This window comes from Medicago truncatula, chromosome 2 (assembly GCF_003473485.1).
Source record: "Medicago truncatula cultivar Jemalong A17 chromosome 2, MtrunA17r5.0-ANR, whole genome shotgun sequence".
Lineage (NCBI taxonomy): Eukaryota > Viridiplantae > Streptophyta > Magnoliopsida > Fabales > Fabaceae > Medicago > Medicago truncatula.
In genome coordinates, this window is record NC_053043.1 from 3348885 (window position 1) to 3368639 (window position 19755).

Genomic DNA, 19755 nt, shown 5'->3' on the forward strand with positions numbered 1-19755 from the left:
ATGTATAGCTAATATTATACTACATGTTTTGGAACATTATTTTCTTACACATCCACCATATCAATAACAATCCTACTATTTCACAACCTATAGACAAACATAATCCATAAACATTTGAATCCCAAACGTTAACCTCTTATCACAATACATAAACAAAGAAAGAGAATTGAAGAGAGGACAAAAAAAACTACAAAGCAAAAGATAAAGAAGGCGAGTTTAATAGTAGTAAGTATCTTATCTTGTATAATGTTTACAATTAAATCTACGTAGAAACATATTTCCACATTTATCTTATATCATTCCCTCTTCTTTTATTTGACTTAAATTATGTATCCAAGCCGGACTTTGGGTGTCACGAACCTCATTCCGGTGAAATTTATCCTACTATTATGTTTGAATGGGAAATTTACATTAAGATTTGCTACAATATGTTTCTTCTTTGGGAATGCTTGAGATGAAAGACACTTCGTAGTTCTATTCAAAGGAAGATATATTGCTTTGTTTATATCCTCCACCAATTCTGTATTGGAGTCAAATCTGTTTTTGGAGTTGAAAAACATCTGAAAAACTTTCAAGCATGACAGATGAAGTTGTTTGCTAGGCTTAGGCAAATCACATAATCCATCAGTTAGAACAAGTTCAAGAAACTCTTTCTTCTTTTTCTCGACCATTTTTCTCACAAAAGCAATTGAATCTTCAATATCAAATTCAGGGTTGTCTATCAAGTTGACCAAAACAGAATTCAATTTCCCTTCTTCCTTTTCCTTCTGCAGAACCACATACCAAGTTAAAATAATATGAGCAAGTGAAAATGGAGCACCAATACTACAATTAACTAATTTACCTGATAACTCTCCACGTCGTTTAATAAACGGCAAATGACCATTAGTAGTTTTGTTATGTTTTCATATGGTGTTAGCCTCAGTTTCTTGGTTGGTAAGCTTGGTTTCAGAAAACATGAGGATGAAAGTACCATGATATGTGACCCAATTGAAGTCATGCCTGTTTTTAAGTAAGCATCAATGGATGGTTTGTGTCCATTTCTACTCCAGGTTGCCTCTATGAACCATGAAAGGAAAACTTCATACCACTTCACAAAATGAAACACAATTTACAATGTTATTGCTTTGCTATAATGTTTTTCATTAAAATATTTTGAAAACTATATAGATAGAGATAGTTAGATAACTTTGGTAATTCATACTAGATCTTTTAAGCTGCCAGAGATATCATCATATGTTCCTTCTTGTTGGAGATATTTTATAGTAGCTTCACTCACAAGATCATCAAGTGCATCAAATATTACTTTGCTGTGGCTGCTTAGGCCTATGGCATCCCATCTATTATTTCAAAAAGAATGAGCTTACATGAAAGAGATTTAACATTTTGAAGAACCACATCTTGAGTTTTTAGACTATTTAATTTGTGTGTTTGACTAAACAACTTAATTAAGTAATTTTCATTATTTCTATTATCAAAGAGAAAGTGTGGTTAAACTATTTTTTGTTCTAAGTTGTTTTTATAAATTATTGCGAGAAACTAATTGAAATAAGTTGAAAATAATTTATGAATATGTTAGTTATTTTCGTAAACACATATATATCATAAAAAAATCTAATAAGATGGAAACAAATTACTCGAAACACAATTTATGAATGTGTACGTGCAAAAGAGAGATATAGAAAACAGGCACGTATCACCGAAATTTCAAATGAATGCGTGTTCAATGCATGCCATGTGTCAACACCAATGTGACAATGATACATCATACATGTGATTATATTTACTTTGATTTTTCAAATTATTAGTGGAGTTGACCTGTTCGGTGTATCATGTATGTGTTCGTGTTTTATAGAAAGAAATGCCGTACCTTTGAATAGCATCTGTGAGAATTTCTAGTTCATTGAGAGACCCGATTTCGTCGAAGAAATCATCTGCAACTGTGATTATAATTGCACTTTTAGCTACAAGCATCCGTATGTAAGAGTCATGAGGTAGGGTTGTGACAGCAGCAACAGCAAAGTAACAATAAGTGGTTTTTTCTCTTCCAAACCCCATATTACTAATGCCGCATTTTTCAGCCCACCTACATAATCCACCAAGAGTCAAATAGGTATTTTCAAGTTTCGAAAATAGTAACTTAATTTCTTAATATGGTAAAAAAAAAATATATTGGAAATTGTATCATACCTATTTAGTTCCTTCAGCTCATTTTTGTACATCAATTGCTTAAACTCAAAGTTTAGGGTTGCAAGTTGTAGCAACTCATCCTTATAAAGACATGATACCCTACAAATAAAGATTTGGCTTACCCTTGTTAATAAAAAAAATGAAATGTAGTATAGTTGAAGGAACTTTGAGTATGCACTATGCACGGATTTGAATTGCATTCATTCAAAATCGCATGCATTCATGTAATTGGTACATAAGTGACCTTGAATCAAAATTGAACAGTTTAGATATCACATTCTTTCAATAGAAACGTGAATGTATTGGATACGTGAATTGTTTGTATTGTTTGATTTTGGTAGCCATCAATGTGTTGGATACGTGAATATTGCCTGCATATATGCAATTAAAAATTTAAAATTCATATATGCACCATGTGTATACCTATTATATGACATCTTTCCTTTCCATAGAGCATTGACTTCTCTTTCTTCTATCCACATTCTGTGTTCTAAATGATCCATGCGAGCAAACCATGGAAAACTTAACTCGTGCTCTATCTGAAATGCAAATCATGAAAATCTTTAAATTAAACTTTTATTTCTCGATATATCATTGCTAAAGGCATAGATTATGAAGGAATAATAAATCTTCTATTAAAAATATTATAAATGATGTTATCTTTTAATTGGCAAAAAGAAAAAAGATTTTATTAACTGGGAATACAAGTAATCTTAATCATTCTACAAACATTATCTCCTTAAAACATATAAGTCTTCACAACTTTAGCGAAAATTTAGGATAACTATGAAGTCTAATTAAGTAAATGTAATATGAAATTTTTTATGAAAAAGTTACAATACCAGAGGGTGAAAAACTTATATTGACAACCCTTTTTCGTTTATTTGTTGAGAACCCTAAAAGTGTGTTTGGATGGGGGAATGTTTTGAGGGAATTCAACTACTTTAAGGTAAATTCTATTGTTTGAATTCACCTCAAAGTACGTTGAATTCCCTCAAAACATTTCCCCATCCAAACACGCTCTAAGGTTTCCTGATGTTTTGATTTTTTTTTTCTCTTTTCGTTAATTATTATGTATTAACCTAATAATAATAGTAAAAGTTTCTTAAATGAGATGTTAGAAAAGGGAAATGCTAAGTTTCATGGAGCCATCATGATAGGGTCGAGTAACTTAGCACCACTACAAGCATGTTTTCAACCAAATCGAGGATTTAAATTAAAGAAACTGTTTTTCTATTTAACCCAACACATGCACTTCATGAGAATTCGCTCTATATCTTGGCAAATTCTATGGTACACTTAAAACATTTCAATGTACTGTTGCACCAAATCTTTAAGTTAATAATTAAAAATTATTTGTATTTTTTATCATTTATAATTATAATAACTAAATCTATTTATCATGACTCGTTAGAAAAAGTGTCTATTGAATTAGAGAGTCACGATAAATTTTAAAAAATTACATGAAAAACACAACTAAACTTATTAATTCGGGGCTAAAAATAAAATACAATTAAACCATAGTTGAAAAACATAGAATAGATTCAACTAAAAAAAAATCAGGGGACTGGCCCAAGTCGTTGGTCAATCCAAAAAACCAAATAGTCTAGCCGATATAATGTTGGTCAGAATAAAATATAAAAAAATGGGGTAAGAAAACGATTTTTTTTTTCTTTGCAAAAAAAGTTTTTTCTTTCTTTCTCTTTCCATACATTTATCATCAATTAAGATTCGAACTTTATTGGTTGTAAGAAAACGATTTAAAGTTTTGATTTTGTCAAAAGAAAAACATAATAATGAATAAGAAAATATAATTAATATTTGTTATACAGACAAAAATATGTACATCTGCAAAGATGATGTATAATTGACTATATATTTTTTTTCTTTTCTGGTGAAAATATATAGTTGACTACTTTAACCTATCATTATTTCCTTAAAAAAAACCTATCATAATTATTTTTTATATTATAAAATATATAGTTAGTTATTTATTTACTCTAATATCTATATATAATTTACCTATTTAATTTCATAATCTTTCAGGAATATGGTTTGAATCCTCATAAATTGGGTCAACCTTGATTCGTTAGCTTAATATATTTTCTTATGCGTTTTATTTGATATTATAAAGTTTACAAAAAATGGTCCATAAAAGCATTAAATCATTAAATTTTAAATCGAATTATATAAAAGTTTTTTTTTGAAAGAAAATTATATAAAAGTTATATGCAAAGATATTAACAAAAACATAATTAAAAAGTTAATAAAAAGTTCGCAATAAAATTATTGGCATCATGTGTTACATGAACATGCATCACACATGCACGAAATTTAGTTTAGAAAATTTGACCTGTCGTAGTTCTAAGCATCCTTTTCTTGTTGAAACGATCTTCTCAAGTAGCTTCCTAGAAAAAGTTCTAGCTTCCTCAAGTTCATATTCTCCACTGAACATTAGGTTTGAGGCTCTAAACACGTGAAGCATTGCACTTGTGAATTGCTTATAATCTTTCTCAATTTCAGCTCGAATTTCATCATCATTTAGAAACCAACAAAACCGTACTGCATGTACATCAATTTTTTTCTAGTAAGCTACTAAACTATTATTGTATAAACTTTTTCAATGGCAACAATATCACCATAATAATAAATAATAGCACCAATAAAATTAAGATCATACATGGTGATACTTTAAATCCATGTGTCCTAAGGAGCTCAAATGCCAGACTATCTTTCTGAAGCTGCAAAGCATTCATATTTGAATTTTGCTCCTTATTATATTTCCTACAATTAATTCAATACAATCAATAAACAGCTGCAATTTTATTATTTACAGATGTAATTTGATATCAAACTTTTTTAGAGGTAATTTTATTTCAAACTACTAAGTTTATTTATTATGTACCTGTGCTTTTGAAATAAAATAAAAACAACAGGAAATAAATTGAGTATACAAAGTTAAACCATTATGTGATGATTAAAATTTATTTTAGATGCACACATAAAAACGAGTTAAAAAATGCAATGTGAAGATATCCAAGTTTGAGTGAAATAGTTTTAAATATTTAAATTTAAGAGTTAAAGTAAATATTGACAGACACTCTTCAATTTTTGTACCCTCATTTGACTCATGTGTAGCAAATCATACAACAACAACCAAGCCTAATCCCATTAAATGGGGTCGGCTAAGATAAAAAGAGGTGCAACACAAGGACTTCCTAGGAGGTCACCCATCCTAGTACTACTCTCGTCCAAGCACGCTTAACTGCGGAGTTCTGATGGGATCCGGTGCATTAGCGCTGGTATGACCGCACCTTGTGTGTCATGTCGAGTTATGTGGGGTTGGGTTGGATGGATGTCCCAAAAAGGGATCCAAGGTGGATTCTTATTATTTTTAGTAAAATAATGAATTTTATATAATTAAAAAGGCAAATGTTAACTTAAGCCCTCAAGGGCATATGTTAAGAAATTCCTTATAGAAATATATTAATCAAAAGTCGTGCATTTGATTTTTTAGAGTTTCGTATTTGATGTAGCACAATTTGTTTCTACGATAGGAATGGTAGTAGATGCACATCTACTTGAATCTGAGATTTTTTAGCTTCACAAATTCACAACAAGGTGGATGGTAAACACATGTCTATCACTGCAAAAGCTAGACCAAACACAATAGTAGTTTAATTTTTAACTTCTAGGCAATTTTGGTTTCAGATTCAAATCTAACGATTTTTCAATCCACAACATCATGCAAAAGGTATAAAAGATCTAAACCTGACAATAAACTACAAAATTGTGCGTTAGCATTCTAATTTCAAACCTTAGTTTAACTATTCTACAGGTACATCCACTGAAAAATCGTTTGATATGTAAACAAGTCGATATAGTTAGATTTGCACATATCTAATGATTGTTCAGCCGGTGTACCAAATGCAGCTGTTGTTATAGATGATCCAATTGCACTTGCTATTTGGCCCTAATTAAATTTCATTTGTATAGAATAGATTCTCATGTTGACATGGGTTTTACCTATAAACTTGTGCCAAAAATACTTCAATCTCTCCCACAAAGTACTCTCCCAATCCAAACTTCTGTAGTTGGTTAGCAATGCAGAGTTTAATATGATCTTCGTCCATTGGATATGCTTGTGGAACTGCAGGATATAGAAAGTATCAATTAACCAACAAGAAGAATACCTACTTTTGAACATTTTGATTTACATCTTAATAAGATATATATATATATATATATAATATGCTTTTATATATGAAAACCTGCTTTTGGGCATCTTTGTGCCAAGGATTGTAAATAGTCGAGGCATTCTTGAGTTCCATAAGCCATGAATGCTTTTGCAGTGGCAGAGGGAGATTGGAACAATGAACCATCTGCACTCAAATTCTTACATATATCTTTTTCATTAACATATGATGGAGGCAAAGCTTCAAGGTATGACATTAATGGAGGGTACCAATCAAAATCCCCAACAACTTCCTCCCTACACATGCAATGAAATTGTTTTATGTAATGCATTAAATAAATGTAAGTATACTTTCCCTCAAAAAAATAAAATAAAGTATAAGTATATATACTTGTTAAGAAAACTTTTCCGACGGTTAGCAATGTAGGACATGGTGTCCCTTGATGACTTTGTGAAGAGCACATCTAAACCCATGATTTCATCAGCAAGTTCAATCATAGCAGGAAGAACAATAGCTAACCAACGAGGGCAATCGTCTTTCACTTCATTCAGCAGCTTATCAGCATTTGCATGTATAAATGAACGTCCTACAAATTCAATAAATCATAACCATGTTAATAAAAAAAAGTGAGCTTAGCTCAGTTGGTATAAATATTGCATATTATATGAGTGTGTCGAAATATTTTTTATTTAGGGTTCTGACCATAAAAGACTTTCTTTATGCCTAAACACTGTATATTTATTTTTGTTGCCATACAAATACGTCGAAACTTCTTGTATTAGAAAAACATTGAACTCACCTTTATCTACCATTGATTTGCCAGTGTTCCACTTTATGAGTGCAACCATTGAAACAATTGTTGGTGGAAGGCATTCAATTGTGTCACTCTCTCCCCAATACCCTTGAGGTTTCTGATTGTTGAGCAACCAATCTAAATAATTATTGAACATAGGTTGTGAAGGATATTTTGAATGAGGTATCATTGCTAACCATGCAGTATCGTAAGTAGAAGGGAATACAAAATTATAGAGATCAAAATTCGATGAGAATATATTTTTCTTTATCTTTCGAACCCTACGCTCAATGCATGATAAGGGAAGTTCCATAGGAAATATTTAAGCAAGGTTGGATATACAAAAATAAAGTTTTGCTTGCTAATCTTTAATTATTATGACATGTATTTATAATGTTTGTTTGCATGAGTTTTTTCGTCTGTGTGTTGTACGTTGGCATTGGTCAATCAATATTATACAGCAGAAAGTGTTCACACATAATATGTATGATTGGTTTATACTGTGGCCCCGCAAATATAATTTGAATTTGATGAGTCCAACACATAATTAGTCCTTTTTGCTTTATTTGTTTTGCTCAATTTATTGTCCGAGAAAATAGACAAGACATAATGATAGATTAGTGAAGTTCATTTTAACAAGTGAACTATGAACCCTTTTCATATTATAGACTCTCCTCTCAAATTATATATAAAAAAAAATTGTGTAAATTCCAAGCAATATTTTATATAAAATTTATGATATGAATTAAAATTATAAATATAGATATATGTGAATTTCAAATATAATTAACTTAGCAAACTATATTTATCATTTTCAATGAAAACAATTATATAACAAATATAATACAAAAATTATATTTTTTTAATAACACTGTCTCATGTCTATTTCATTATGGTCTAATGTGTATTTATATAATGATGTTGTTTTGGGCCTCAATTATCTTAGATATCAAATATCTTTAACTTGGTCCTCAATTATCTCTAAATAATATACAATATACTAATAATTTATACAATATTCTAATAAAGATAATTTATCATCTATAGGATTTAGAAAGTTAACTAAATTGTTCATTCAAATGAGAGAGCTATATCTAAGGCTTGACATGGCTTAAAAAATGAGTTTTTCTTACCTAATTATTGATGATTTGAAGGTGTTTGTTGATATGATTACTAACAATTATTATTTATATTTGGCTTAAAGTGGTGGATATAAAAAAAAAAATCCATCAATTTTTTTTTTTGAAAGCTGGTGGATATCAAATTTTATATAACTTTTATCTAACAAACTCCAATGAAAATTTAGTTCTGAACATAAGTATTTCCCGACGGTCTTTAATCAAAGAACTAAAACAGAATTCGTAATAAAAAATCTGCGTATATACCTTGTAATTTTTTTTTTGGAAGAAACATACCTTGTACTATTTTTTTTTTTTTTAAAGAACCTTGTACTATGTTGTTTCTTGTCAAATCAATTTTTAATAATTCCGTGCAAAAAAAATATAATAATTTCGTGGACAAAATAGAATTTGCCTTCGAAATGAAATTGGTCGTCGTATTGGGATCAAGGATTGAGAGATATCGTCGTCCGAATTAAATTAGAAATTGAATATGTAACCACAAATATCTCTTTCCTTAAAGAAAACGCACACAATGTTTCTTGCGTTTCTATGAAAATTTCGACAACAAAGTGGGGTAAAGTTTTTTTCTTTTTTCTTTTTAAGGAAAAGTGGGTTATAGTTAATAGGCCCAATAGCCCGTGGCGGAGCCACGTTGTACTCAGGGGATGCACATGCATACCCTCAACTCTTGCAATCTATACCAATTTTTTAATGTTTTGTTATTTTGAACCTCCTCAAAATTAACTCTTGCACCTTATTATTGACTATTGCACCAACTCTGTTTCTTCTCTTAAATTAAATCTACATAAAAACTATAAAGTCTAACTCAACATAGATTTTATATGATGGTAGCATATTACAAGGATGGAATACTTAAAAATTTACATAAAATGGCTTTATAAGGAATGGAACCCATTGCGGCGAGGCATATAATCACAAACTTGGCAGCGGAGCCAAAATCATGCAAATTAATATATAATTTGTAGATTATTTAGTTTTTCTTTTTTCAGTTCTAAAGGATCAAAATTGATTTTTTTTAAGGTGTATAATTGATTCTGACATTTTTTGTTGTTGTTGAGTAGAAATGATCTTGTCTTCATAATTGATTTTACTTGAAGTTGGGAATTGCAGCTTTTGATTCTATAATTGATTTTCACACACAAATTTATGTTTCAACTTACTTTTACATAAAATTGTCAAAACATAAATTATTTTTGTGACAATTATTTTTAACCAAAATTAATTCTACGGATTCAATTCTAGCTATCAATTACTTTTAACCAAATTTTTTGTGACACTATTATAACTTGCTAAAACACTCCCACATAAAAACTAGTGGATGTATTCTAGCAAATCTCATATATATATATATATATATATATATAGACACAAACACACTATAGGAATGACGGACACCAGTGTGTTCGTCAATCCCTTTTTCTATCGCGCTTAATTATATAGATATCAATAAGATTAAAATAGTTTTTTTAGTGTGTTCGTCATTTTCTATTGAATTGTACAAAATAGAAGATATCGTTTATATTTTAGCAGGGTTGGTTCCTACAATATTTTAAATAATAATATAAAAAGGATAAAATAGTTTAAATGAACGGTAAAAATGAAATTTTTTTTCTTTTACATATAGGTATAAGATAATTATAATTATTTATTAAAATTCAAAAGTTCGAACCCCCTAACCTAGGGTCCTGGCAACGCCACTGCCAATAGCCCCAACAATTTTTAAGGTTATCAACAAGAAAATTGCTCTTTCAATTTAAAATTTGCTCTCCCGTAGAGACGCTTTGATCAATTCTGCAGTTAATTGTCGCTCTATCACTAGTGGTAGTTAACTTTCGTTTTTGTAAGTTAGGTAGACAGTGGAAATTGATATGTATAGACACCTATAACTTAGAACCACAATACCATAACTAACGCAACATATGAAACTCGAATACTCCAAAACGAAGACGTATTCGTATCAGATATCGATACTCTGCATATACTCACAAATACGTACCCATAGAGTGTCAAAGTTAATTATTTTAATTTAAACTATATATTTTATCGGATATTTATAAAAAAAAAAAAACTCGACAGATACACTTATACTTATAAGATATTTCACAAAGACGTATCTTGAAAAAAAAAAATGAAGAGTCAAAAAGTGAGACTATGTTGTGAAAATTTAATGGAAATGTATATGATTCAATTTAAGATATGAATCATTATAATTGTTTTTCGATTAACCAGTTAAAAATTATGTTTTTGGTAGATGAAAGTAACGAGGGAGAAGAGATTCGATCAATCAACATTAAACAAACTTTGTTTTGAGTTCTTTTATTCATACATTTGTTGATATCCTAACATATGAATGAAAATTGGATATGATTTATACGAAAACTTCACAATTTTATTTTGATCATGTGTTATTTTTTGTAAATTGGGACTTTTATGATTATATAGTATTGAAAAGTAATCAATGCTTTTTTTTTTTTCCAAGTATTTTACATGCATATAAATTTTAGCATAAATATTTTCTTTACATATCTTAGTTGTATCATATCCTGAATTTTAATATTTTCGCGTATCCACATACCCGTATCGTACCGTACCCGCACTCGTACTACATATTCGGGCTTCATACAATAAATTCGACAACAGTCACTCATAAGTAACATAATTACATAATCATTCATAACTCAATAACATTACATCAGTTTGACATTACATTAACAATACGTGGATGATTGAAATTCAACAAAAGTGGAGAATTACAAGTTTTTGACAATATATTGCACAACAATACATAAAGAAACTTAAAAATGCATAAAATGACATTAAATCTCTGCTGACAATTTGGATAGTCACAGTTTGAGCGAACACAAAGACATAAATGTGTTAGAATGAGTCACATAAATGAACCCAACTATCTCAAACAATAACATCCTGTACATGTTGGTTTTATAGGTGGAGTCCATGATCAAAACAGTCGAAAAATTGTTAAACAATTTAACATCCTTTTTCCTTGTATTAGCAAAAAGATTTTTTTTTTGTTTAAAGAACAAAAAGAATATCCTATTATGCTATATATGGACTATGGTCAAGGGTACGTATTTTTTTTCCAATCCATAAAGTTGAAGTCTATGTAGACTTGATATGTGTCCATATTTATACAAGGGTAGGACTATTACTAGGAAAGATGTAGGTATCTTCCAAGCAGTTGGTTGGTAATGCCCTGCCAGCATACTCCCCACACCACACGGCTTGTTAATCAGGGCTGGATGACTTGACTTTGGGTTAGTAATAGTATGATGAGAAATTATCGCACATATCTGTTTTAAATGACTACATATTACATGCGACAAAATTTATAGAAGAAGCACAAATTCCATTTGCAAGCAAGAAGTTGATGTCAGGTATGATCCATTTTAAAGTTTTTATTTTTATTTTTATTTTTTATAGATTCTATGAATATTTCAAAATATAGTTGATTGAAATAAATTGACTATAAGCACAATATTTTCAGAATTTTCTTATAGAAAATATTGAATTCTCTTTGTTTCTCTTTTTATACAAACAAACCTAACTTCAATGCAGAATAAATTCATGCAATTGAAGTTCAAACTCACATAATTGACCTAATTAATCTCATTTCTTTCAATTAAAGTTCATTTAAAGTAAACTACAGATCTCTAATTTCATAGGTCATCATAACTCAACTAAGCATTTAGTACAATAATTTCATTTTTAATGAAGTCTTGTCCGGGTCAAGATCCTCTCCATTTATAAATTTTTCCATTTGTTGTAATTTGGAGAGAGATAGACACAAAAAATAAGTGGTGGGTCCCACCATCATTAATTATTTTTTACTTTTTATGTGTCTTTATCTCTCTAAATAGAACAAATGGAGAAATTTATAAATGAAAAGGATATTGACTCCGTCTTGTCCGTAGGCTCATAATAAATATGACAAACCACTTCATATTCTAACTCAATAACCAATTTCTCAATTGTGTGAATAATTTTAAACTCAATATGATCAATTAAAAAAAAGCATTAAGTATGAAAGAAATTGCTCAATCAACAAAAATACAACTAGTATTAAGAAATGGACATCATAGATGTTTTTGATTTCCTAAAAAATACGGGATTGGACAACACAATTTTTTAATTGTAGCGTGTTTGATTTAAAAACGGTTCGTAGGATCACTTGACAAAATGAGGGATAAGAGACTAATTATAAAATCGTACATGACAACTTTTTGTCTCAATCTACCTAAGATATCAAAATAACCTTTTATTTTCTACACAAAATATGTTATCTCTCCTTGATCTCTTTCATTTTTCACGAATTTATTGTGAAAAGTAAAAGAAAAACCAAAAAGCGTGCATTGCCTAATAGATAGGATAAAGGAAAGGTCTTTAAAACCTTAGGTATAGGTTCAAATTCCATTGGAAGCAAATTAATTTGGCAAAAAAAAAAAACCATTTTCAAGTTTTTTTTTTTTTTAAAGAACCATTTCCAAGTATATTAAAATCATAATAATATGTTAAACCCTATGTGTAAGATGTGCTTCAGTGGATGCACTCCAACGCAACATCAATCGTCTAATGCTTCCTTCAAAAAAAAAAATCAATCGTCTAATGCTTGTGTTGTATTAATTTTTCTACCCTTTTGTATTTTTTTTTTTCTTTGAAAAATAGGTAATTTAAAAAAAATCTCAAGAATGGTAGATATGGATTAGAAGTCAATTTGATTCAATTTGAATATCCAGAAGTTGTATACAATTTAAGTGTTGCACGTGGTTCATGTTATATTATTAAGTCACAAAATCTCATCAGATTATCAGAATGAATTACTCATTGTCCTCCTAACACATACAATCAAATAATAAACAAATTAAGTTATTTTGATCAAAGTTGTCTCTCAACTCAGTCAAATCACCAAAACAAAATTCATTTACGACTTATTAATCTCCTACTTTGGATCTTGTACATCATAGAAGACGTTTAAATATGGCTATGTCCAGGTGCAACAATGAAGACCAGAACACATTTGCGTGAATGGTCATCTTCTAAGTTCTTCTGGCTCTAAATTGGATTTTAACAGCTAATTTACTTATTATAATGATGATGTTGATTGGATTAAATACTAAGTTTCTGAAAATAAATTAAATAATCATATATACTCTTTTCTTCTTGGCATGCATGTCAGGAACATGACCTGTAATTGTGTACACAATTATTATTTCTCAAGTTAGAATCCTCTCGTTGTTGAAGCATGCGTGCTGTCCCATTTCATCGTAATATTTTCTACACACTCCACATGCATTGTTTGACCAATATGTGTATATTACAATCGATCTTGTCATAATACAAATATAATGTGAACATATTATCGCAATTCGCAATAATAATGTATTTAATCGCTACTAAATTCAATTATAAACATTAAGCCGCAAGACCTATAGTGTTGTTGAAAGTTCTGAGACTCAAGGCTGAAAGAGTGCGACATATCGCACCAATTTTATAAAAACATGGCTTGTTTTGTAGGTGTGTTGGATTCACAAAACAACGGGTAATAAGTGGCGGAGCCACTCATAGGTTAAGGTGGGTCACGGCCAGGGTCGGATGCATGTGTAGGCTATGTGGGGCTAAAGCCCCACATGCATTTTCCTATTTTTTTTTAATAATAGATATAACATAATAGGTCAGTAAATGAGTAAACTATATCTTTTACGGTGTTTTTCATGTTTGAATTTTGCTAATTGCAGTTTTTTATGTGAACAAATTATTGAGGATGAATGAGTTTTATACAAATGATTTTATAGATGTGTCGGTAGTGGCGTTATGCCATCAACTTATGAATTATATTATAAATGTTTGATCTGACCGAAAATTTGTTAAGTTGAAAGGGCTTTCATATCTTTGTGCAAAACCTGTGGAAACAAATAAATGCAACACATTTGCTATGATTTATAAACTTTTGAAGTTGACTTTGCTATTGTTGGTAGCAACTGCAAGTGTTGAATGTGTTTTTCAGCTATAAAAGTTGTGAAGAGTAAACTATGTAACAAAATGGATGATAGTGCTAAATCACCGTCTTGTAACTTATATAGAAAGAGATGTTTTTTAACAATTAGCAATGATGTCATTTTATCTCATTTTCAACAAATGGATAGGAGACGAGATTTAAATCACTCATGTGCCCGTCTTTCTGTTCTTTTTATTATGTTAAAGTTTGAAAATTATGAACGTTGTTTTTTTTATGAAATTTTGATTAAAACTAAAACTATAAATGTTTGTTTCTTTCAAATTATAACAAACAAAATTAATCATGATTATCTTATTTTAATGACATCAATAATATAACAAAAAAAATAATAATCTAAATTATTTTTATTAATGGCACTAACAACAATTTTATCATAGAAAAGTAGTTTAAGGGTATAATTGGAATGATGAAAAAGTAAGTTTAAATATACTCATGTAGTTTGTTATACTATTTTAATGATAAAGGGAAAAAAACAAAAAAAAAATATATTCATAACGTGTTTGTTACATTTGTTTTAATATTTAAATTTATTCTTCTCTATTTGTTACATGTGTTATTTCTATTGAAAATTGAGCGTATTTTTAGAAAGAAAAATCCAACACAAAAGTGCTTAAAGGGATAGTTTTCTTTGTATATAGTATAGATAATATAACAAAAAAAATATAATCTAAATTCTTTTTTTTAATGACACCAACAACAATTATTATAGAAAAAGTTGTTTAAGGGTATAATTGGAACGATGAAAAAGTAAGTATAAATATACTCATCTAGTTTGTTACACTTTTTAAATGATTATGGTAAAAAAAGACAAAAAAAAATATATTCTTATCGTGTTTGTTACATTTGTTTTAATATTTAAATTTATTCTTTTTTTTTTTTGAAAGAAAATTTATTCTTATCTATTTGTTACATGTGTTATTTGTATTGAAAATTAAGGGTATTTTTGGAAAGAAAAATCCAACTCAAAAGTGTTTTTCTTTTGTTGAAGAAACTCAAAAGTGCTGAAAGAGGTAGTTTTCTTTATATATAGGTCAAATGCATCTAAATGTTCTTTAAAATTTTCATTTTTTCCAAAGTCGTCCTTTAAGTTTCAAAAGTCCCAAACAAGTCCTTTTAGTTTTTGAATCGTTTTAAAAATTAAAATGACTTGTTTGGAACTTTTGAAACTTAAAGACTTGTTTGGGACTTTTGAAACTTAAAGACGACTTTGGGAAAAACTAGAAACTTAAAGACCTTTAGATGCATTTGACGTTTAGAAGTATAGATAATGTTGACTTTTTTTTATAGGGTGGGGAATTTTTTTACAGAATGACAATATGCCAATTTTTTTTATGTGAATGAAAAACGAAAGCAATTTTATAGAGAAACAGTTAAATTATGATGATTATTTGGCGAACTCAATGATACCCATGAAATTTGTCTGCGAGACTCGCTATCTAACAATTAGTAAATTCTTAATGTCTAAAAAAAATAGTAAATTCTTAAGTTATTATCAACTAACCAAAGAATATACCTTAATATTTTTAGTAAGGAATTTTTTATATTGAGTTGTGATATTTGTACAATTATTTTTTGATAAGTTTTGGAACTCTATTTTCTTATTGGAACAACCTTCGTATTCTTATTGCTTAATAAATAGAAAAAAAGAAGAGAGAGGGGGTAAAAACATGACGAGAGTATGATAAAGAGTTGTCTAAAAATTCTCACAAAATGGTTGTATAAATATCATTTTTCTTTTTGGTTTACATCACTCACACCAACCATTTATGTTAGACTGAAGTGTAGTTGAATTATAATCATTTTTAACCTGTATTCTCTCATGATTAATTTATTGTGTTGAGGGGGAGTGATTGTCTAAAATTTTGAGTAAATTTAGTCTTCATTCAAACCACAAAAACTTATTCAGCAAGAAATGTTCAGTTGTTTATTATGTTTTGAATTGTATCATGATATTGGATCTCAGAGCAGATCAATGTGACACAAAGTTGCAGTAACTCTCTTAAGGGAGAAAATCTGTACCTTCTTTCATATACAATAGGTTGAACAAAATCTTGTCACAAGATTCATTTTAGCTTGCCAACACATTTTCAACAACTATGTTAGAAACCTAAATCAAATTCCATGGAAGCACCGGACCTAACCAAAAAAATGATGCCTAGAAAACATGACAAAATGAGCTACCACTATTAAACCGGAAGATGGTAAGTTCAACGGCTACTGAATTGCTTAACTAATTCTTCAACCAAATCAGCTTTATTAAGCTTATAGTAACCTTTTATTTTGTGCTTCTTTGCCATGGACTTCAACACGACCAATGTCTCTTTCATTAAGGTTTGTGATCTCTCATTATGGTAATCCACCAACGAAAGCTCCTTGCCATTATATTGGCTTGCATTATCCGTCGGAACCCTATCTGAATTTGTTATGCCACCTTCATAAAGAACAATAGCATTATCATCAATTACGATCGTACCAGCAGGACGACTTTTCAGTGTCCGCTGCCTCTTGGTTGATCCGTAGTCACTGTCATAAAGAACAACATCATTACCATCAATTTCATCCTGGCCCGGTTGCATCGCCCTCCAAGTAATTTTACTGTTCGTCGGCTCGTTTAAGACTGTATAAGCAGTCCATGTTTCCGGTTTACGCTGCCTCTTGGTTGATACATTCATAGACGTACTTGGAATAACTGATGTGGGACTGTTAAGTGGTTCTCTAGCAAGACATGCCTCAAATTCAGGTTTCTTCTTTTCCCGAGCTTTCAACTTTGAAGGGAAATGTTCAAAGGACTTGCTGAAGTTAACATCAAATTCTGATTCTGTATCAGAAAAACAAAAATTTAGAGGATAAACAGTTTGTAGGGGTACCAAATCTTCATCCGGAGCAGCATTGTATTCTTCCCCGTAGGCTCTTCTTGCAGTTTTTGGAACAAAATCATGCAGGTTATTAGCTAAATCAGAATTTTCACTTTCTTCTTGTTGGCCAATACCAAATCTGGAATGAGAATACATATTCATCCCTTCGATATTTGCAAGTCTATAATCATCTGAGCAGACATTTTCTTCCTACACAATTTAACAAAATACTTTCATTAATATCAAAGTAGAAAATTATAACTTCAACATCCAAGTGCTTTTAAATTGATTAAAAGAGGAAAACAGTTTCTTGCACCTTGGGCAAAACCAGATTCAAGCTTTGATCACACGTATCTGTAGTAGCGAATTGGCTTTGCCTGACATCTTCGTCTAATGTATCAGATAATACCATCTTCTCAGAGCGGTAAGGTACATAGCCAACAACCCCCGCATCAGGACTTCTCACCAGAGATATTGCTAGAAATTCCTTCATTAAAAAAAATATCTAATCAGGTCCAATGGCTGAGACAAGTTTAACAAAAGGTTACAAGGCACATTATGCAAAAAGTAAACCTTTAGTAAGCTAAGAAGATAAATCCTCTCTAGTCTCTTTAGTAACCTAAAAAGTAAACCTTTTGTAAATGGCAAGTTTACACCCAAATCTTTAATTGGACATACTCAAGCTTCATTTTAAATGCTATTACTAGTAACAAATCTCCACTACATGCTTATACAAATTTATCATATTCAATGCATGAATCATGGCTTTTGATGGACAAGAGAAGCAAAATTTATTGTAGAATTATCATGTTAAAAGCAATTGTGTACAAAGCTAGTAAACATGTTTTGAAATCATTATGTAAACACATCAAATAAGCATATACATATTAAACAGACCTAATATGCCAGACAACAGAGGTAATAACGATTAATGTAGTAAATCAGTTATTTCATGCGGACAAAGAAAAGGTCATTTAAGTTTTAAATTAATACAATAAGAGAGGCAGGAATAGCAAATAAATGCTTCTTGAACTAAGATAAAGTACTGAGCTTTCTCAACCTCGGGTTTTTCGGGATCATCCGATCCCTTTACATGAAGCTCAAAAAGAAGTTCTGAGCTTTGAGAGTTTTCTGAAGTTTTAAAATCTTCACCTCCTCCCTCCCTTATGATACCATTGTCTGGTGCATGTTCAGTAACATTCAGGATGTTCTCATCTAGATGCTGCTTCAAATTGAAGAAAAACACAGTTAAGTTTGATACCAAGTGTGAAGAAGATTAATATTTGTGTACAAGAAGAAACAACAATATCATCTAAAGCACTGAACTTCATGTAAAGCCAAACCTTGCCATGTGAATCTTGCCGATGATCTTCAAGTAAAGCCTTCATTATTTCATGAAGTGTCTCAGCAGGTTTACTATGCAATAGGACCTGCATCGCTACATAATCGGTATGATCACTCTTTAAAGTGGTGACCGCAGCGTCAAGTTGGTCGATTCTTTTGGTCAAAGCACTACAACAAATTTCAGGCCAGTTTTCATGCTCAATACAGGCCAAATCATTCTCAAGGCACAAGAGATCATTTTCGAGTTTCTCAATTTCAACATCTGCCTTGGTGTTCAAAATTCTCAAAACTTGAACACATGATTCCACATTCAAGGCATGTTCTTCAATCTCATCTGCAAAACTCAACAGAAAGCTACAGTAAATTATCAACATAGACGGTTGAATTTGTCTCCTCGAATTAGTCAGTCCTATGGTTCGGATACCGAAATCTCAACTAACAAACAAAAAAATACCAAGTACCAACATAGAGACACCTAAAAAGGGCCAAACAAAATAGAGGGAGAGAAAGTATAAGAATAAATACCATATCCACAGTGAAAGTAATCATAGTGGCACTCAAGACTCAGAGTAGTTACCATCATAGGAAACTAACACCAGCAAAGTACATGCAAAAAGATATAAACTCATTTATCATATAAGTATAACACCAAAACTGATATAGATAATTAATAACCAAAGATGAGGTAAAATAAGAAACCTTGATCAAAAGATGAACTCCATAGATTAAAAGCCATGTATGAAATGCAAGTAACTATTTCCTGAAACACAAAACAGTAACAACATAACAAAACACATCACGAATTTATCTAATACTATTATTAATCCAAAGAAGCATCAACAATAGAAATGCAACAGAGAACAAAAAGGAATAAATAAATAAATAAATAATGTGATCAATGGAGAAAGTACAAGTGAAACCAAACCAACATCTTGTTCTTGTTCTTCTTCAATGAGATTACTGCTTCCAATTCCAAAAACCACAAATGCATTCAATGATTCACACAAACAACAATTAAAATAGTGCATACCAACACCACTTGTATCCATAAATTAAATAATTAATGAAACATTTAACAATGGAAGTCACATCCGTAACCATAATTTAATATATGCGGTTTGTTCAAACTTTTCAAATCATGTTTCCTACACTATTCACTAGGGGTGCATTTCATCATATCTGATTGGACAGGACAACTTTA

At 30.2% G+C, this 19755-nt stretch overlaps 2 protein-coding genes and 1 non-coding gene across 5 annotated transcripts; all 3 read right to left on the reverse strand.

Moving 5' to 3' along the window:
* Positions 1-294: 294 nt before the first annotated feature.
* On the reverse strand, positions 295-7546 carry LOC11421616 ((E,E)-geranyllinalool synthase). Its single transcript, XM_003593454.3, has 12 exons — positions 7186-7546; positions 6777-6972; positions 6462-6682; positions 6217-6340; positions 4871-4974; positions 4544-4752; positions 2614-2729; positions 2191-2289; positions 1871-2086; positions 1205-1340; positions 845-1090; positions 295-767 (listed from the first exon to the last, which is right to left on the reverse strand). Exons 1-12 carry the CDS (start codon positions 7490-7492, stop codon positions 321-323), a joined length of 2421 nt encoding a protein of 806 aa, XP_003593502.1. The 5' UTR covers positions 7493-7546; the 3' UTR covers positions 295-320.
* On the reverse strand, positions 5388-5506 carry LOC112419662 (5S ribosomal RNA). Its single transcript, XR_003009786.1, has one exon. It is a non-coding gene; the product is annotated as a 5S ribosomal RNA (ribosomal RNA).
* An 8820-nt stretch (positions 7547-16366) lies between the features above and the next one.
* On the reverse strand, positions 16367-19755 carry LOC11421617 (uncharacterized). 3 transcript variants are annotated; one of them, XM_039830247.1, is made up of 7 exons: positions 19254-19755; positions 19080-19143; positions 18554-18888; positions 18271-18432; positions 17527-17697; positions 16904-17420; positions 16367-16786 (listed from the first exon to the last, which is right to left on the reverse strand). In XM_039830247.1, exons 2-7 carry the CDS (start codon positions 19135-19137, stop codon positions 16563-16565), a joined length of 1467 nt encoding a protein of 488 aa, XP_039686181.1. In that variant the 5' UTR covers positions 19138-19143; positions 19254-19755; the 3' UTR covers positions 16367-16562. The 3 variants fall into 3 exon arrangements, with proteins under 3 accessions (XP_039686181.1, XP_003593504.3, XP_039686180.1); XM_003593456.4 differs by having other exon boundaries at positions 16367-17420; positions 19254-19314; positions 19484-19753; XM_039830246.1 differs by having other exon boundaries at positions 16367-17420; positions 19254-19753.